Source organism: Oncorhynchus keta, chromosome 21 (assembly GCF_023373465.1).
Source record: "Oncorhynchus keta strain PuntledgeMale-10-30-2019 chromosome 21, Oket_V2, whole genome shotgun sequence".
Classification (NCBI taxonomy): domain Eukaryota; kingdom Metazoa; phylum Chordata; class Actinopteri; order Salmoniformes; family Salmonidae; genus Oncorhynchus; species Oncorhynchus keta.
Window position 1 is genome coordinate 48,742,560 of NC_068441.1, and position 13,130 is coordinate 48,755,689.

The window sequence follows — 13,130 nt, forward strand, 5'->3', positions numbered from 1 at the left end:
CAGTCGATTCAGATCATCAACCATCTACTTATAAGAATCAAGTGCGTTTGATTAGGGTGAGTGAAATCCTACGGGATGGCAGCTCTCCAGAAACAGGCTTGGAGAGCCCTGCATGGTGGGTACATTAGTCACCTTGTGTAGCTCAAGAGGGGTCGGGGACAGGATCTCCTGCATCTCCTCCTTGATTCTGCGGGACTCCCAGGTCTTCTCAGATACTCGGAGTGTGTTCTTGGCCTTGGCCTCATGATGCAGCTGGGTCCTGGCCTCGTGGTGCAGGAGCTGGGCCTCCGGGGGCAGATGGGCCTCCTGGTGGAGGTGGACTTCCTGGTGCAGGTGGGTCTTGGCATCGTGGTGCAGGAGGGAGCTCCTCCGTAGAGGGCTGACGCGGGGCTGGCTGACAGGGTCCCCAGGGTGGGAGATGGCATGGGACTTGTTACCATCCACCCCAATACTGATGGCACTGCCCGTCATGATGGATGCCTATAGAGAGAAAGTAGAGTAGAGTAGAGTAGAGTACAGAGTAGAGTACAGAGTAGAGTAGAGTAGAGCATAGGGTAGAGCATAGCAGAGTAGAGTACAGAGTAGAGTAGAGTAGAGTAGAGTAGAGTAGAGTAGAGTAGAGTAGAGTACAGAGTAGAGTATAGGGTAGAGTAGAGTACATAGTAGAGCAGAGTAGAGTACATAGTAGAGTACAGAGTAGAGTAGGGTATAGAGTAGAGTAGAGTATAGAGTAGAGTATAGAGTAGAGTAGAGCATAGCAGAGAGAGTAGAGTAGAGTAGAGTAGACATAGTAGAGAGCATAGGGTAGAGCATAGAGTAGGTACAGATAGAGTAGGGTAGTAGAGTATAGAGTAGAGTATAGAGTAGAGTAGAGTACATAGTAGAGTACAGAGTAGAGTAGGGTATAGAGTAGAGTAGAGCATAGGGTAGAGCATAGCAGAGTAGAGTACAGAGTAGAGTAGAGTAGAGTAGAGTAGAGTAGAGTAGAGCACAGGGTAGAGCATAGCAGAGCACAGAGTAGAGAAGAGCATTGTAGGGTAGAATACAGAGTAGAGTAGAGTACAGAGTGGAGTAGAGAGTAGAGCAGAGAAGAGTAGAAAAGCCAAGACACCCAGACCCCTTAAATAGCAATACATTTGACCACTCCTATGTCTTATAACACATAATAAAGTCACATAAGTTCTGTTTTCCACTGACATAAAAATAGAACCCACTTCAGACAGAGGCTCCAGTACCTGGCAAGGTACTGGAGGGGGTTCAGTACATTTATAATGGACTCCACAAAGTTCCTCAGGATGCTTCACAAATCACACCTTATTGCCAATTTAGGGCACTACCAGGGTCCATAGGTCTCTGGCCAAGGGTACTGCACTACATAGTGAATAGGGTGTCATTTGGGATGCATCCCCAGTCTGTAAATATATCATGTGTATGGGACCACTGGGAACTGTAGACTAACATGCCGGAATAACATTATACTGGGAACTGTAGACTAACATGCTGGAATAACATTATACTGGGAACTGTAGACTAACATGCTGGAATAACATTATACTGGGAACTGTAGACTAACATGCCGGAATAACATTATACTGGGAACTGTAGACTAACATGCTGGAATAACATTATACTGGGAACTGTAGACTAACATGCCGGAATAACATTATACTGGGAACTGTAGACTAACATGCTGGAATAACATTATACTGGGAACTGTAGACTAACATGCTGGAATAACATTATACTGGGAACTGTAGACTAACATGCTGGAATAACATTATACTGGGAACTGTAGACTAACATGCTGGAATAACATTATACTGGGAACTGTAGACTAACATGCTGGAATAACATTATACTGGGAACTGTAGACTAACATTCTGGAATAACATTATACTGGGAACTGTAGACTAACATGCTGGAATAACATTATACTGGGAACTGTAGACTAACATGCTGGAATAACATTATACTGGGAACTGTAGACTAACATTCTGGAATAACAACTTTAACGATCAAAGCAGATTGCAGCTGGGGTCTGAAAATGCGAGCAGAAACTAAAAATTGTCAATGTCCACCTGTCTTTTTATTGACATCCTAATGTATGTACAGAAACAGATCCAGGCTATATTTTCTTTATTATAAACTGGGTGGTCGAGCCCTGAATGCTGATTGGCTGACAGACGTGGTATATCAGATCGTATACCACGGCTACGACAAAGCATTTACTTTTACTGCTTTAATTACATCGGTAACCAGTTTCTAATAGCAATATGGCACCTTGGGAGTTTGTGGTATATGGCCAATATACCACAGCTAAGGGCTGTATCCAGGCACTACGCGTTGCGCATAAGAAAAGCCTTTAGCCGTGGAATATTGGCCATATACCAAACCCTTTGGGCCTTAATGCTTAAATAGTTCCTGTGGTATTTTGGCATTTAATTAGGATCCCCATTAGGTGTTGCAAAAGCAGCAGCTACTCTTCCTGGGGTTCACACAAAACATGAAACATGACATAATACAGAACATCAATGGACAAGAACAGTTCAAGGACAGAACTAGCATACATTGTTTGTTAGTATGCAGTCTTTCCAAGAATGTCTCTATGTTACTGTGACCATGCTAGACCCAACACAACAGGACACCAGCAGCAGGAGTGGAATAACAAATAGACGCCTGGATGTGCAGTATGTGTGCCACTGTATTCCTACCACTTCCTGTACTGTCAAATTCTGCTCTTTGGTCTTATTGGTATCACAGAGAAACTTTTCCCCTTTGGAATTTACATGGATCTAAGTATGCAGGACATTTTCTTCACTTTTGTTCAGTCTCTTATCTTCCTTGTCAGGTGTGTGGCAGATTCCTCCGTTTTAAAAGGTTCGGAGACAATTGATCGTCTTAATTGACCCAGGTCAGTTACTGTAGCTATACCTCTATCTCTCTGAGCAGCTCAGACTGTCCACAGGTCTCCAAGTCTTCCAGGGCCTGACACCAGAAGCTGTCCTCGTGGTCTAGCATGATGCCGTCACTATGAGGCTGGCTGGTATATCTGTGACAACACAGGAAGGTGCACGTGTTAAATGTTACATGTTAGATGAAGCAGTACGTACATTCATGATGTCATCACTGTGGAACCGGCTGGTGTATCTCAGTCAAGAAAGGAAGGAAACAAAACACTTGTGACATGTTAGATGAAGCGGTCCTCATGGTTGAAGATGGCGCTGCGGTGGCGAGCTGCCATTTTACAGGCTCCTGACCAATTCTCATATTTTGTGGGGTTTTATTTATGCTGATTTAAACTTTTCTTTGTACATAATATTTAAGCCACAGCTTCTGGACATCAGAACAGCGATGACTAACCTCGATTTGGATGAAGATTTCTACTTCAACGAATCGACAGCTGTGGATGTACCGAGTGGGCTCCCTGACAAGGCTACGTCGGCGATGAAATAAATCGCCTCTACTGTCCAATCTATTGGTGAACGTAAAATCACTGGAGAATAAACTGGATGAGCTCCGTTTGAGACTATCCTACCAACGTGATCTGAATAACTGTAATATCCTACGTTTCTCAGGGTCATGTCTGAATATGGACATGGATAATATACAGCTTCGGGTAATGACAACAGCCTGGGATCGAACCCGAGGCTGTAGTGGCGCCTCAGACCGCTGCGATGCAGTGCCTGCACCACTCAGGAGGCCCGTTTCTCTTTTTTTTCTCTCTGCTTTGCCGGAAAGGGCCCATAAGTCATAATTACACTGCAAGTCTACACCTGTTGTTTACAAAGCATGTGACAAATACAACTGTATTTTATTTGATGGCACCGCAGTGAAGCTGGCTGGGGTATCTGTGACATGAAGTACAACACGTGTTACATGTAACACATGTCGGTACATGAACATGTCCTCATGGTCTAACACTGTACCACTCATCTCAGTGCAAGAGGTGTCACTATAGTCCCTGGTTCGATTCCAGGTTGTATCACATCCAGCCGTGACTGGGAGTCCCGTAGGGTGGTGCAAAATCGGCCCAGGTTTGGCCGGGGTTGGCCGTCATTGTAAATAAAAAATTGTTCTTAACTGACTTGCCTAGTTAAATACATTTTTTTTAAATTATGAAGTTGCTGTCAGGTTGGCTGGTGTATCTTTGACAACACAGGAACCACTACAACTGAGCAGCCCTGAAAGACCATCACACAGCTATCAAAACTCCCACAGCTCACCAACAGGCCTTCAACAACAACAGCTGATGTCACAGCAACAAATCTGCTAAATGACTAAAATGTCAATGTAAATGTGCTGTTCAGGGGGAAAAGAAACGACCAAATGATGAAACCAAAGAACGATGCTTAAGGGTTGTTTGAGCAAAGAAAATATAGAAGAGGAGAATGGTACATGAAGCCCTACTGGGAGATAAACAGGCGGAAGAGAATGCACTAATTCACAGTTGTGACACAACACTTGAGATGAGAGAGAAATAGAGAGAGAGAGAGTGGGGGGGACAGAGAGAGAGACAAAAACAAAGAGAGAGAGACAGGGACTGGGACACCAAGAGAGAGAGAGAGAGAGAGAAAGAGAGAGAGAGAGAGAGTGTGTGTGAGAGAAAGAGAGAGACAAAGACAGAGAGTTGAGACAGACGGAGAGTTGAGACAGAGAGTACAAACAGAGACAGACAGAGGCAGAGAGTTGACACAGAGACAGAGAGTACGAACAGAGACAGAGAGTTGACACAGAGACAGAGTACGAACAGAGACAGAGAGTTGAGACAGAGACAGAGAGTAGAGACAGAGAGTACGAACAGAGACAGAGAGTTGAGACAGAGACAGAGAGGTGAGACAGAGACAGACAGAGACAGAGAGTTGAGACAGAGACAGAGAGTATGAACAGAGACAGAGACAGAGAGTACGAACAGAGACAGAGAGTTGACACAGAGACAGAGAGTACGAACAGAGACAGAGAGTTGACACAGAGACAGAGTATGAACAGCGACAGACAGAGACAGAGAGTTGAGACAGAGACAGAGAGTATGAACAGACAGACAGAGACAGAGAGTTGAGACAGAGACAGAGAGTACGAACAGAGACAGAGAGTTGACACAGAGACAGAGAGTATGAACAGAGACAGACAGAGACAGAGAGTTGAGACAGAGACAGAGAGTATGAACAGAGACAGACAGAGACAGAGAGTTGAGACAGAGACAGAGAGTATGAACAGAGACAGACAGAGACAGAGAGTTGAGACAGAGACAGAGAGTATGAACAGAGACAGACAGAGACAGAGAGTTGAGACAGAGACAGAGAGTTGACACAGAGACAGAGAGTATGAACAGAGACAGACAGAGACAGAGAGTTGAGACAGAGGCTAAGAGGTACGTGAACAAAAAAAAACAAAAAAAACTTTCAATCTCTACAATTTTTGTATGTTTTAATGACATCGATGTATTCTAATAGCTGATATACATCTTCTATATGGTAGCTGCTAAGTGGGTTGATGCTGGTTATTACCAGAAGCCAAGCTGTGGCTGTAGTGTAAATTTGATTTAAGACGCGGGACTGAAAGGTGTTGTATAATGGAGCCATTAGTTCAACAGTTCCTCCTCGTTCTCTTCCTGGTTCTACAAGAATAGTATTATACATCACAGCATTTTACAACACCTATTATTATTATTACAGTATACAGTTGAAGCAGGACCAACTCAGTGGCCTTGTGATTAGAGTATCCGCCCTGAGATTGGGAGTTCGACCCCCTGGCCATGTCAGACCAAAGGCCTTGTGATTAGAGTATCCGCCCTGAGATTGGGAGTTCGACCCCCTGGCCATGTCAGACCAAAGGCCTTGTGATTAGAGTATCCGCCCTGAGATTGGGAGTTCGACCCCCTGGCCATGTCAGACCAAAGACTTTGCTTGGCACTCAGCATTAAAACAGGACAGATTGGGGGAATGGGCCTGCGATAGACGAGTGTCCTCTCAAGGGAATGTATCAAGCTGCCTCACGCTATAGAAACAGGAGAGAGACGAGTGTTCTGTCCAGGGAGTGTTTCAAACTGCCTCACGCTATAGAAAAAGGAGATAGACTAAGTTTCGACAGCCTTCATCAGAATTTAACGGCTGTGCTGTCATGAGGGTTGCTGTCACGACTCCAACCGAAGGTGGCTCCCCTTCCTGTTCGGGGTGGCGCCTGGCGGTCGTCGTCACCGGCCTACTAGCTGCCACTGATCCTTTTTTTCCCCTTTCTGTTTATTGGTTCACCTGTTTGTGTTTTAGGTTGATTGGTCGGGCTTTTTTTACCAGTAGACACGCCTGCTCTTTGTGCCGGATTGTTTTGTGTAAACTTGTGTGCACGTCTGTGGGTTACGTGTTTCCCATTTCGTGGGGTTTGCTGGACAGTTTAAGTCCCCGTGTTTGGGGCATTTGTTTTGTTGTGCGCCCCGCCCCGTGTTTCGTGGGGTTGGCTTATGTTTACCGTTTTGTGCATAAAATATAGCGCTACCCTGAACTCTCTGCTTCCTGCGCCTGCCTTCTCACCCACTACACCCAGTCCATTACAGTTGCACAGTACTTTGTGTACTATCTACAAAAACCCTGCAACCTGCAAATATGGGATACTCATCGGCCTTCCATTGTTGCTACCTGTAAAGAACTGGTAAAGTCATTGGGTTTCCCATTGAAGCAACCTAGAAAGACCAGATTCTGTTTTGGGGCCTACCATTGTTTCAACCTAGAAAGACCAGATTCTGTTTTGGGGCCTACCATTGTTTCAACCTAGAAAGACCAGATTCTGTTTTGGGGCCTACCATTGTTTCAACCTAGAAAGACCAGATACTGTTTTGGGGCCTACCATTGTTTCAACCTAGAAAGACCAGATTCTGTTATGGGGCCTACCATTGTTTCAACCTAGAAAGACCAGATTCTGTTTTTGGGGCCTACCATTGTTTCAACCTAGAAAGACCAGATACTGTTTTGGGGCCTACCATTGTTTCAACCTAGAATGACCAGATACTGTTATGGGGCCTACCATTGTTTCAACCTAGAAAGACCAGATTCTGTTATGGGGCCTACCATTGTTTCAACCTAGAAAGACCAGATTCTGTTATGGGGCCTACCATTGTTTCAACCTAGAAAGACCAGATTCTGTTATGGGGCCTACCATTGTTTCAACCTAGAAAGACCAGATACTGTTTTGGGGCCTACCATTGTTTCAACCTAGAAAGACCAGATACTGTTTTGGGGCCTACCATTGTTTCAACCTAGAAAGACTGGATACTGTTTTGGGGCCTACCATTGTTTCAACCTAGAAAGACCAGATACTGTTTTGGGGCCTACCATTGTTTCAACCTAGAAAGACTGGATACAGTCACGGGTTCTTCCATTGTATTCCAATAATTCCCAGATTTTCTAGAAATCCTGGTTGGAGGATTGTTAATTTTCTACTTATTGCTTCCTGATTCCAGGAAAATGTAGGAATTTGGGGGAAACGTACCAGAAATTTCCAACACTAGTTGGACCTGCTACTATCATGAGGTCTCCAGTCCACAGTGAGTCTTACCCTGAATGCTTATATGAGATGTGCATATCACCTACACACTTTACAGTGTCCATAGTGAGTATAGTATGCAACGAGGGGTGAGATGTGAGGCTTGAAGATGTCCTAAAATGTACACCATACAGGGGGGATCCACAGTGAGTCTTACCCTGACGGTTTGTCCCAGTCGTCTTCACTGAAGCCCCCGTCACTGAAAGGGTAGTTGTTACTACGGCGGCCCGGGGGCGGGGGGCTGTTCCTCTGCTTGGCACTCCTCCACTCATGGGGATGCAGGGCGATGCCTGCTGCCTGCTGGATGTAGGTTCCTGCAGAGGAGGGAGGGAGATGGGCCATAAGATAATTAGATAGACACAACATAGAAAGAGAGAGAGAGACAACATGCTCTACACAAAAGAGACAACAAATGGAAGGACCATGAGAAAGAGGTGGATAGGGTATAATAAAACAACTATATTTCTATTTTTCAAACTGTATCAGGAAACATCCTGTATAGGTCTACTGTACCACTGGTCTCCCTATAGACATCCTGTATAGGTCTACTGTACCACTGGTCTCCCTATAGACATCCTGTAAAGGTCTACCACTGGTCTCCCTATAGACATCCTGTATAGGTCTACCACTGGTCTCCTTATAGACATCCTGTATAGGTCTACCACTGGTCTCCTTATAGACATCCTGTATAGGTCTACCACTGGTCTCCTTATAGACATCCTGTATAGGTCTACTGTACCACTGGTCTCCCTATAGACATCCTGTAAAGGTCTACCACTGGTCTCCTTATAGACATCCTGTATAGGTCTACTGTACCACTGGTCTCCCTATAGACATCCTGTATAGGTCTACCACTGGTCTCCCTATAGACATCCTGTAAAGGTCTACCACTGGTCTCACCTTGGCTGCCGTAGCCAGTGTAAATTCCTGAGCCATCTCAGGACTACGTTATAACACCATGTATAAGTCTACCACTAACCCTAGCTTCAACCCTGGCCCTAACCATAACCCTACCACAGATTTCACCATGTCTACCACTATTCTTTACCTTGGCTGCCGTAGCCAGTGTAAATTCCTGAGCCATCTCAGGACTACGTTATAACACCATGTATAAGTCTACCACTAACCCTAGCTTCAACCCTGGCCCTAACCATAACCCTACCACAGATTTCACCATGTCTACCACTAGTCCACTAGTGGTCCTTCTGTAGCTCAGTTGGTAGAGCATGGCGCTTGTAACGCCAGGGTAGTGGGTTCGATCCCCGGACCACCCATACGTAGAATGTATGCACACATGACTGTAAGTCGCTTTGGATAAAAGCGTCTGCTAAATGGCATATATTATTATTATTATTATTATTAGTCTTTACCTTGGCTTCCGTAGCCCGCGTCGATGCCGGATCCGTCCCAGGACTCCATGGCAGAGTCCACACTGGGTATTGTGGTGGAGTAGATCTCTGACAGCTTGTTGGTCTTCTGAGAGTCTGTCATGTCTGATATGTCCTCGGTGTCACTCAAATCATTCTCCATCTCCCCATCCTTCTTCTTCTCGTCTGCTACTGAGGGAGGAAGAGGGAAAGATCTATTCAGAGAACTGTCTTTGGGTCTTGTCGATACCGCTAATTTACCAACCTTACCAGCATCTTCTGTCAATTTGGTAATTAACAGGTAATCTATGGTACATTTGGTAATTTATACTTGAATAACTTTTAAAAAGGCTCTCCCTCGCCCTCCCTTTGGCAAATCTGACCATAACTCTATTCTCCTGATTCCTGCTTACAAGCAAAAACTAAAACAGGAAGTACCAGTAACACGCTCAATAGACTGGAATATGTTCCGTGATTCATCCGATAAAATTGAGGAGTTTACCACATCAGTCACCGGCTTCATTAATAAGTGCATCGATGACATTGACCCCACAGTGACTGTACATTCAGTACACACCCAAACCAGAAGCCACAGGCAACATCCGCACTGAGCTAGAGTTTAGAGCTGCCTCTTCCAAGGAGCCGGACACTGATCTGGATGCCTATAAGAAATCTCACTACGACCTCAGACGAACCATCAAACAGGCAAAGTGTCAATACAGGACCAAGATGCTTATAAGAAATCTCACTACGACCTCAAACGAACCATCAAACAGGCAAAGTGTCAATACAGAACTAAGATTGAATCCTACTATGCTCATCGGATGTGGCAGGACTTGCAAACTATCACGGACTACAAAGGGAGCTGCCCAGTTTAACATTCACTATGGCCGTGGAGCCATCTTGTTGCCCTCCAGTCCTGGTTAAGACCATAATGGCTCATAATAATGTCTGGAACGGAGCAGATGGAATGGCATCAAAGACCTGTAGACCATGTGTTTAATGTACATGATACCATTCAACTGACTCCACTCCAGTTATTACTATGAGCCCGTTCTCCCCAATTAAGTTGCCACTTATCTCCTGTGGTTAAGACTAACACAGACTCGTTTTATACAATTTTAGACCATTGTGTAAATGTATTTGCCTTACCTGTTTTATAATAGTTTGTCACTCTGTGAATACATACATGTCCTTTGCGTATTAGCATTACCAATTATCACAGATTTCAATATGCTCACTAAAAAGGTTATTTTGAGTTTGAGCAATGCAAAAACTTTTTAAATGGACGGCCAAAGGCTTGAAGAGGAAGCTTAGAATACCTGTTCTGACTCGTGAGCCTGTAAAGCAGCACAAGCCTCATGGCCCTGTTGACTTGCAGAATCTAGTCTACCCTGCACTGTCTGGTGTGGAGCACACATTTCCCCCCATCAAATGCCTATAGCAACAGTAGACAGGACAGGCTGTACTATAGCAACAGTAGACAGGACAGGCTGTTCTATAGCAACAGTAGACATGCCAGGCTGTACTATAGCAACAGTAGACATGCCAGGTTGTTCTATAGCAACAGTAGACAGGCCAGGTTGTTCTATAGCAACAGTAGACAGGCCAGGTTGTTCTATAGCAACAGTAGACAGGCCAGGCTGGACTATAGCAACAGTAGACATGCCAGGCTGTTCTATAGCAACAGTAGACAGGCCAGGTTGTTCTATAGCAACAGTAGACAGGCCAGGTTGTTCTATAGCAACAGTAGACAGGCCAGGTTGTTCTATAGCAACAGTAGACAGGCCAGGTTGTTCTATAGCAACAGTAGACAGGCCAGGTTGTTCTATAGCAACAGTAGACAGGCCAGGTTGTTCTATAGCAACAGTAGACGGGCCAGGCTGTACTATAGCAACAGTAGACGGGCCAGGCTGTACTATAGCAACAGTAGACAGGACAGGCTGTACTATAGCAACAGTAGACGGGACAGGCTGGACTATAGCAACAGTAGACAGGCCAGGCTGTACTATAGGAACAGTAGACAGGCCAGGCTGTACTATTACAACAGTAGACAGGCCAGGCTGTACTATAGCAACAGTAGACAGGACAGGCTGTACTATAGCAACAGTAGACGGGACAGGCTGTACTATAGCAACAGTAGACAGGACAGGCTGTTCTATAGCAACAGTAGACATGCCAGGCTGTACTATAGCAACAGTAGACATGCCAGGTTGTTCTATAGCAACAGTAGACAGGCCAGGCTGTACTATAGCAACAGTAGACAGGACAGGCTGTTCTATAGCAACAGTAGACATGCCAGGCTGTACTATAGCAACAGTAGACAGGCCAGGCTGGACTATAGCAACAGTAGACATGCCAGGCTGTTCTATAGCAACAGTAGACAGGCCAGGTTGTTCTATAGCAACAGTAGACAGGCCAGGTTGTTCTATAGCAACAGTAGACAGGCCAGGTTGTTCTATAGCAACAGTAGACGGGCCAGGCTGTACTATAGCAACAGTAGACGGGCCAGGCTGTACTATAGCAACAGTAGACGGGACAGGCTGTACTATAGCAACAGTAGACGGGACAGGCTGTACTATAGCAACAGTAGACAGGCCAGGCTGTACTATAGGAACAGTAGACAGGCCAGGCTGTACTATTACAACAGTAGACAGGCCAGGCTGTACTATAGCAACAGTAGACAGGACAGGCTGTACTATAGCAACAGTAGACGGGACAGGCTGTACTATAGCAACAGTAGACAGGACAGGCTGTTCTATAGCAACAGTAGACATGCCAGGCTGTACTATAGCAACAGTAGACATGCCAGGTTGTTCTATAGCAACAGTAGACAGGCCAGGCTGTACTATAGCAACAATAGAAAGGACAGGCTGTTCTATAGCAACAGTAGACATGCCAGGCTGTACTAAAGCAACAGTAGACAGGCCAGGCTGGACTATAGCAACAGTAGACATGCCAGGCTGTTCTATAGCAACAGTAGACAGGCCAGGTTGTTCTATAGCAACAGTAAACAGGCCAGGTTGTTCTATAGCAACAGTAGACAGGCCAGGTTGTTCTATAGCAACAGTAGACAGGCCAGGTTGCTCTATAGCAACAGTAGACAGGCCAGGTTGTTCTATAGCAACAGTAGACAGGCCAGGTTGTTCTATAGCAACAGTAGACGGGCCAGGCTGTACTATAGCAACAGTAGACGGGCCAGGCTGTACTATAGCAACAGTAGACAGGACAGGCTGTACTATAGCAACAGTAGACAGGCCAGGCTGTACTATAGGAACAGTAGACAGGCCAGGCTGTACTATTACAACAGTAGACAGGCCAGGCTGTACTATAGCAACAGTAGACAGGACAGGCTGTACTATAGCAACAGTAGACGGGACAGGCTGTACTATAGCAACAGTAGACCAGGACAGGCTGTTCTATAGCAACAGTAGACATGCCAGGCTGTACTATAGCAACAGTAGACATGCCAGGTTGTTCTATAGCAACAGTAGACAGGCCAGGCTGTACTATAGCAACAGTAGACAGGACAGGCTGTTCTATAGCAACAGTAGACATGCCAGGCTGTACTATAGCAACAGTAGACAGGCCAGGCTGGACTATAGCAACAGTAGACATGCCAGGCTGTTCTATAGCAACAGTAGATAGGGCCAGGTTGTTCTATAGCAACAGTAGACAGGCCAGGTTGTTCTATAGCAACAGTAGACAGGCCAGGTTGTTCTATAGCAACAGTAGACGGGCCAGGCTGTACTATAGCAACAGTAGACGGGCCAGGCTGTACTATAGCAACAGTAGACGGGACAGGCTGTACTATAGCAACAGTAGACGGGACAGGCTGTACTATAGCAACAGTAGACAGGCCAGGCTGTACTATAGGAACAGTAGACAGGCCAGGCTGTACTATTACAACAGTAGACAGGCCAGGCTGTACTATAGCAACAGTAGACAGGACAGGCTGTACTATAGCAACAGTAGACGGGACAGGCTGTACTATAGCAACAGTAGACAGGACAGGCTGTTCTATAGCAACAGTAGACATGCCAGGCTGTACTATAGCAACAGTAGACATGCCAGGTTGTTCTATAGCAACAGTAGACAGGCCAGGCTGTACTATAGCAACAATAGAAAGGACAGGCTGTTCTATAGCAACAGTAGACATGCCAGGCTGTACTAAAGCAACAGTAGACAGGCCAGGCTGGACTATAGCAACAGTAGACATGCCAGGCTGTT

General features: G+C 45.5%; 1 protein-coding gene across 1 annotated transcript in view; it reads right to left on the reverse strand.

Moving 5' to 3' along the window:
• Positions 1-13,130, reverse strand: part of LOC118379680 (glutamate receptor-interacting protein 2-like) — a 186,102-nt gene that overhangs the window by 11,629 nt on the left and 161,343 nt on the right. The window contains exons 18-21 of the mRNA XM_052474577.1: positions 8,904-9,092; positions 7,691-7,847; positions 2,932-3,049; positions 133-480 (exon numbers count right to left, since the gene is read on the reverse strand). Coding sequence (XP_052330537.1) covers positions 133-480; positions 2,932-3,049; positions 7,691-7,847; positions 8,904-9,092 — 812 coding nt within the window. The remainder of the gene's footprint in view (positions 1-132; positions 481-2,931; positions 3,050-7,690; positions 7,848-8,903; positions 9,093-13,130) is intronic.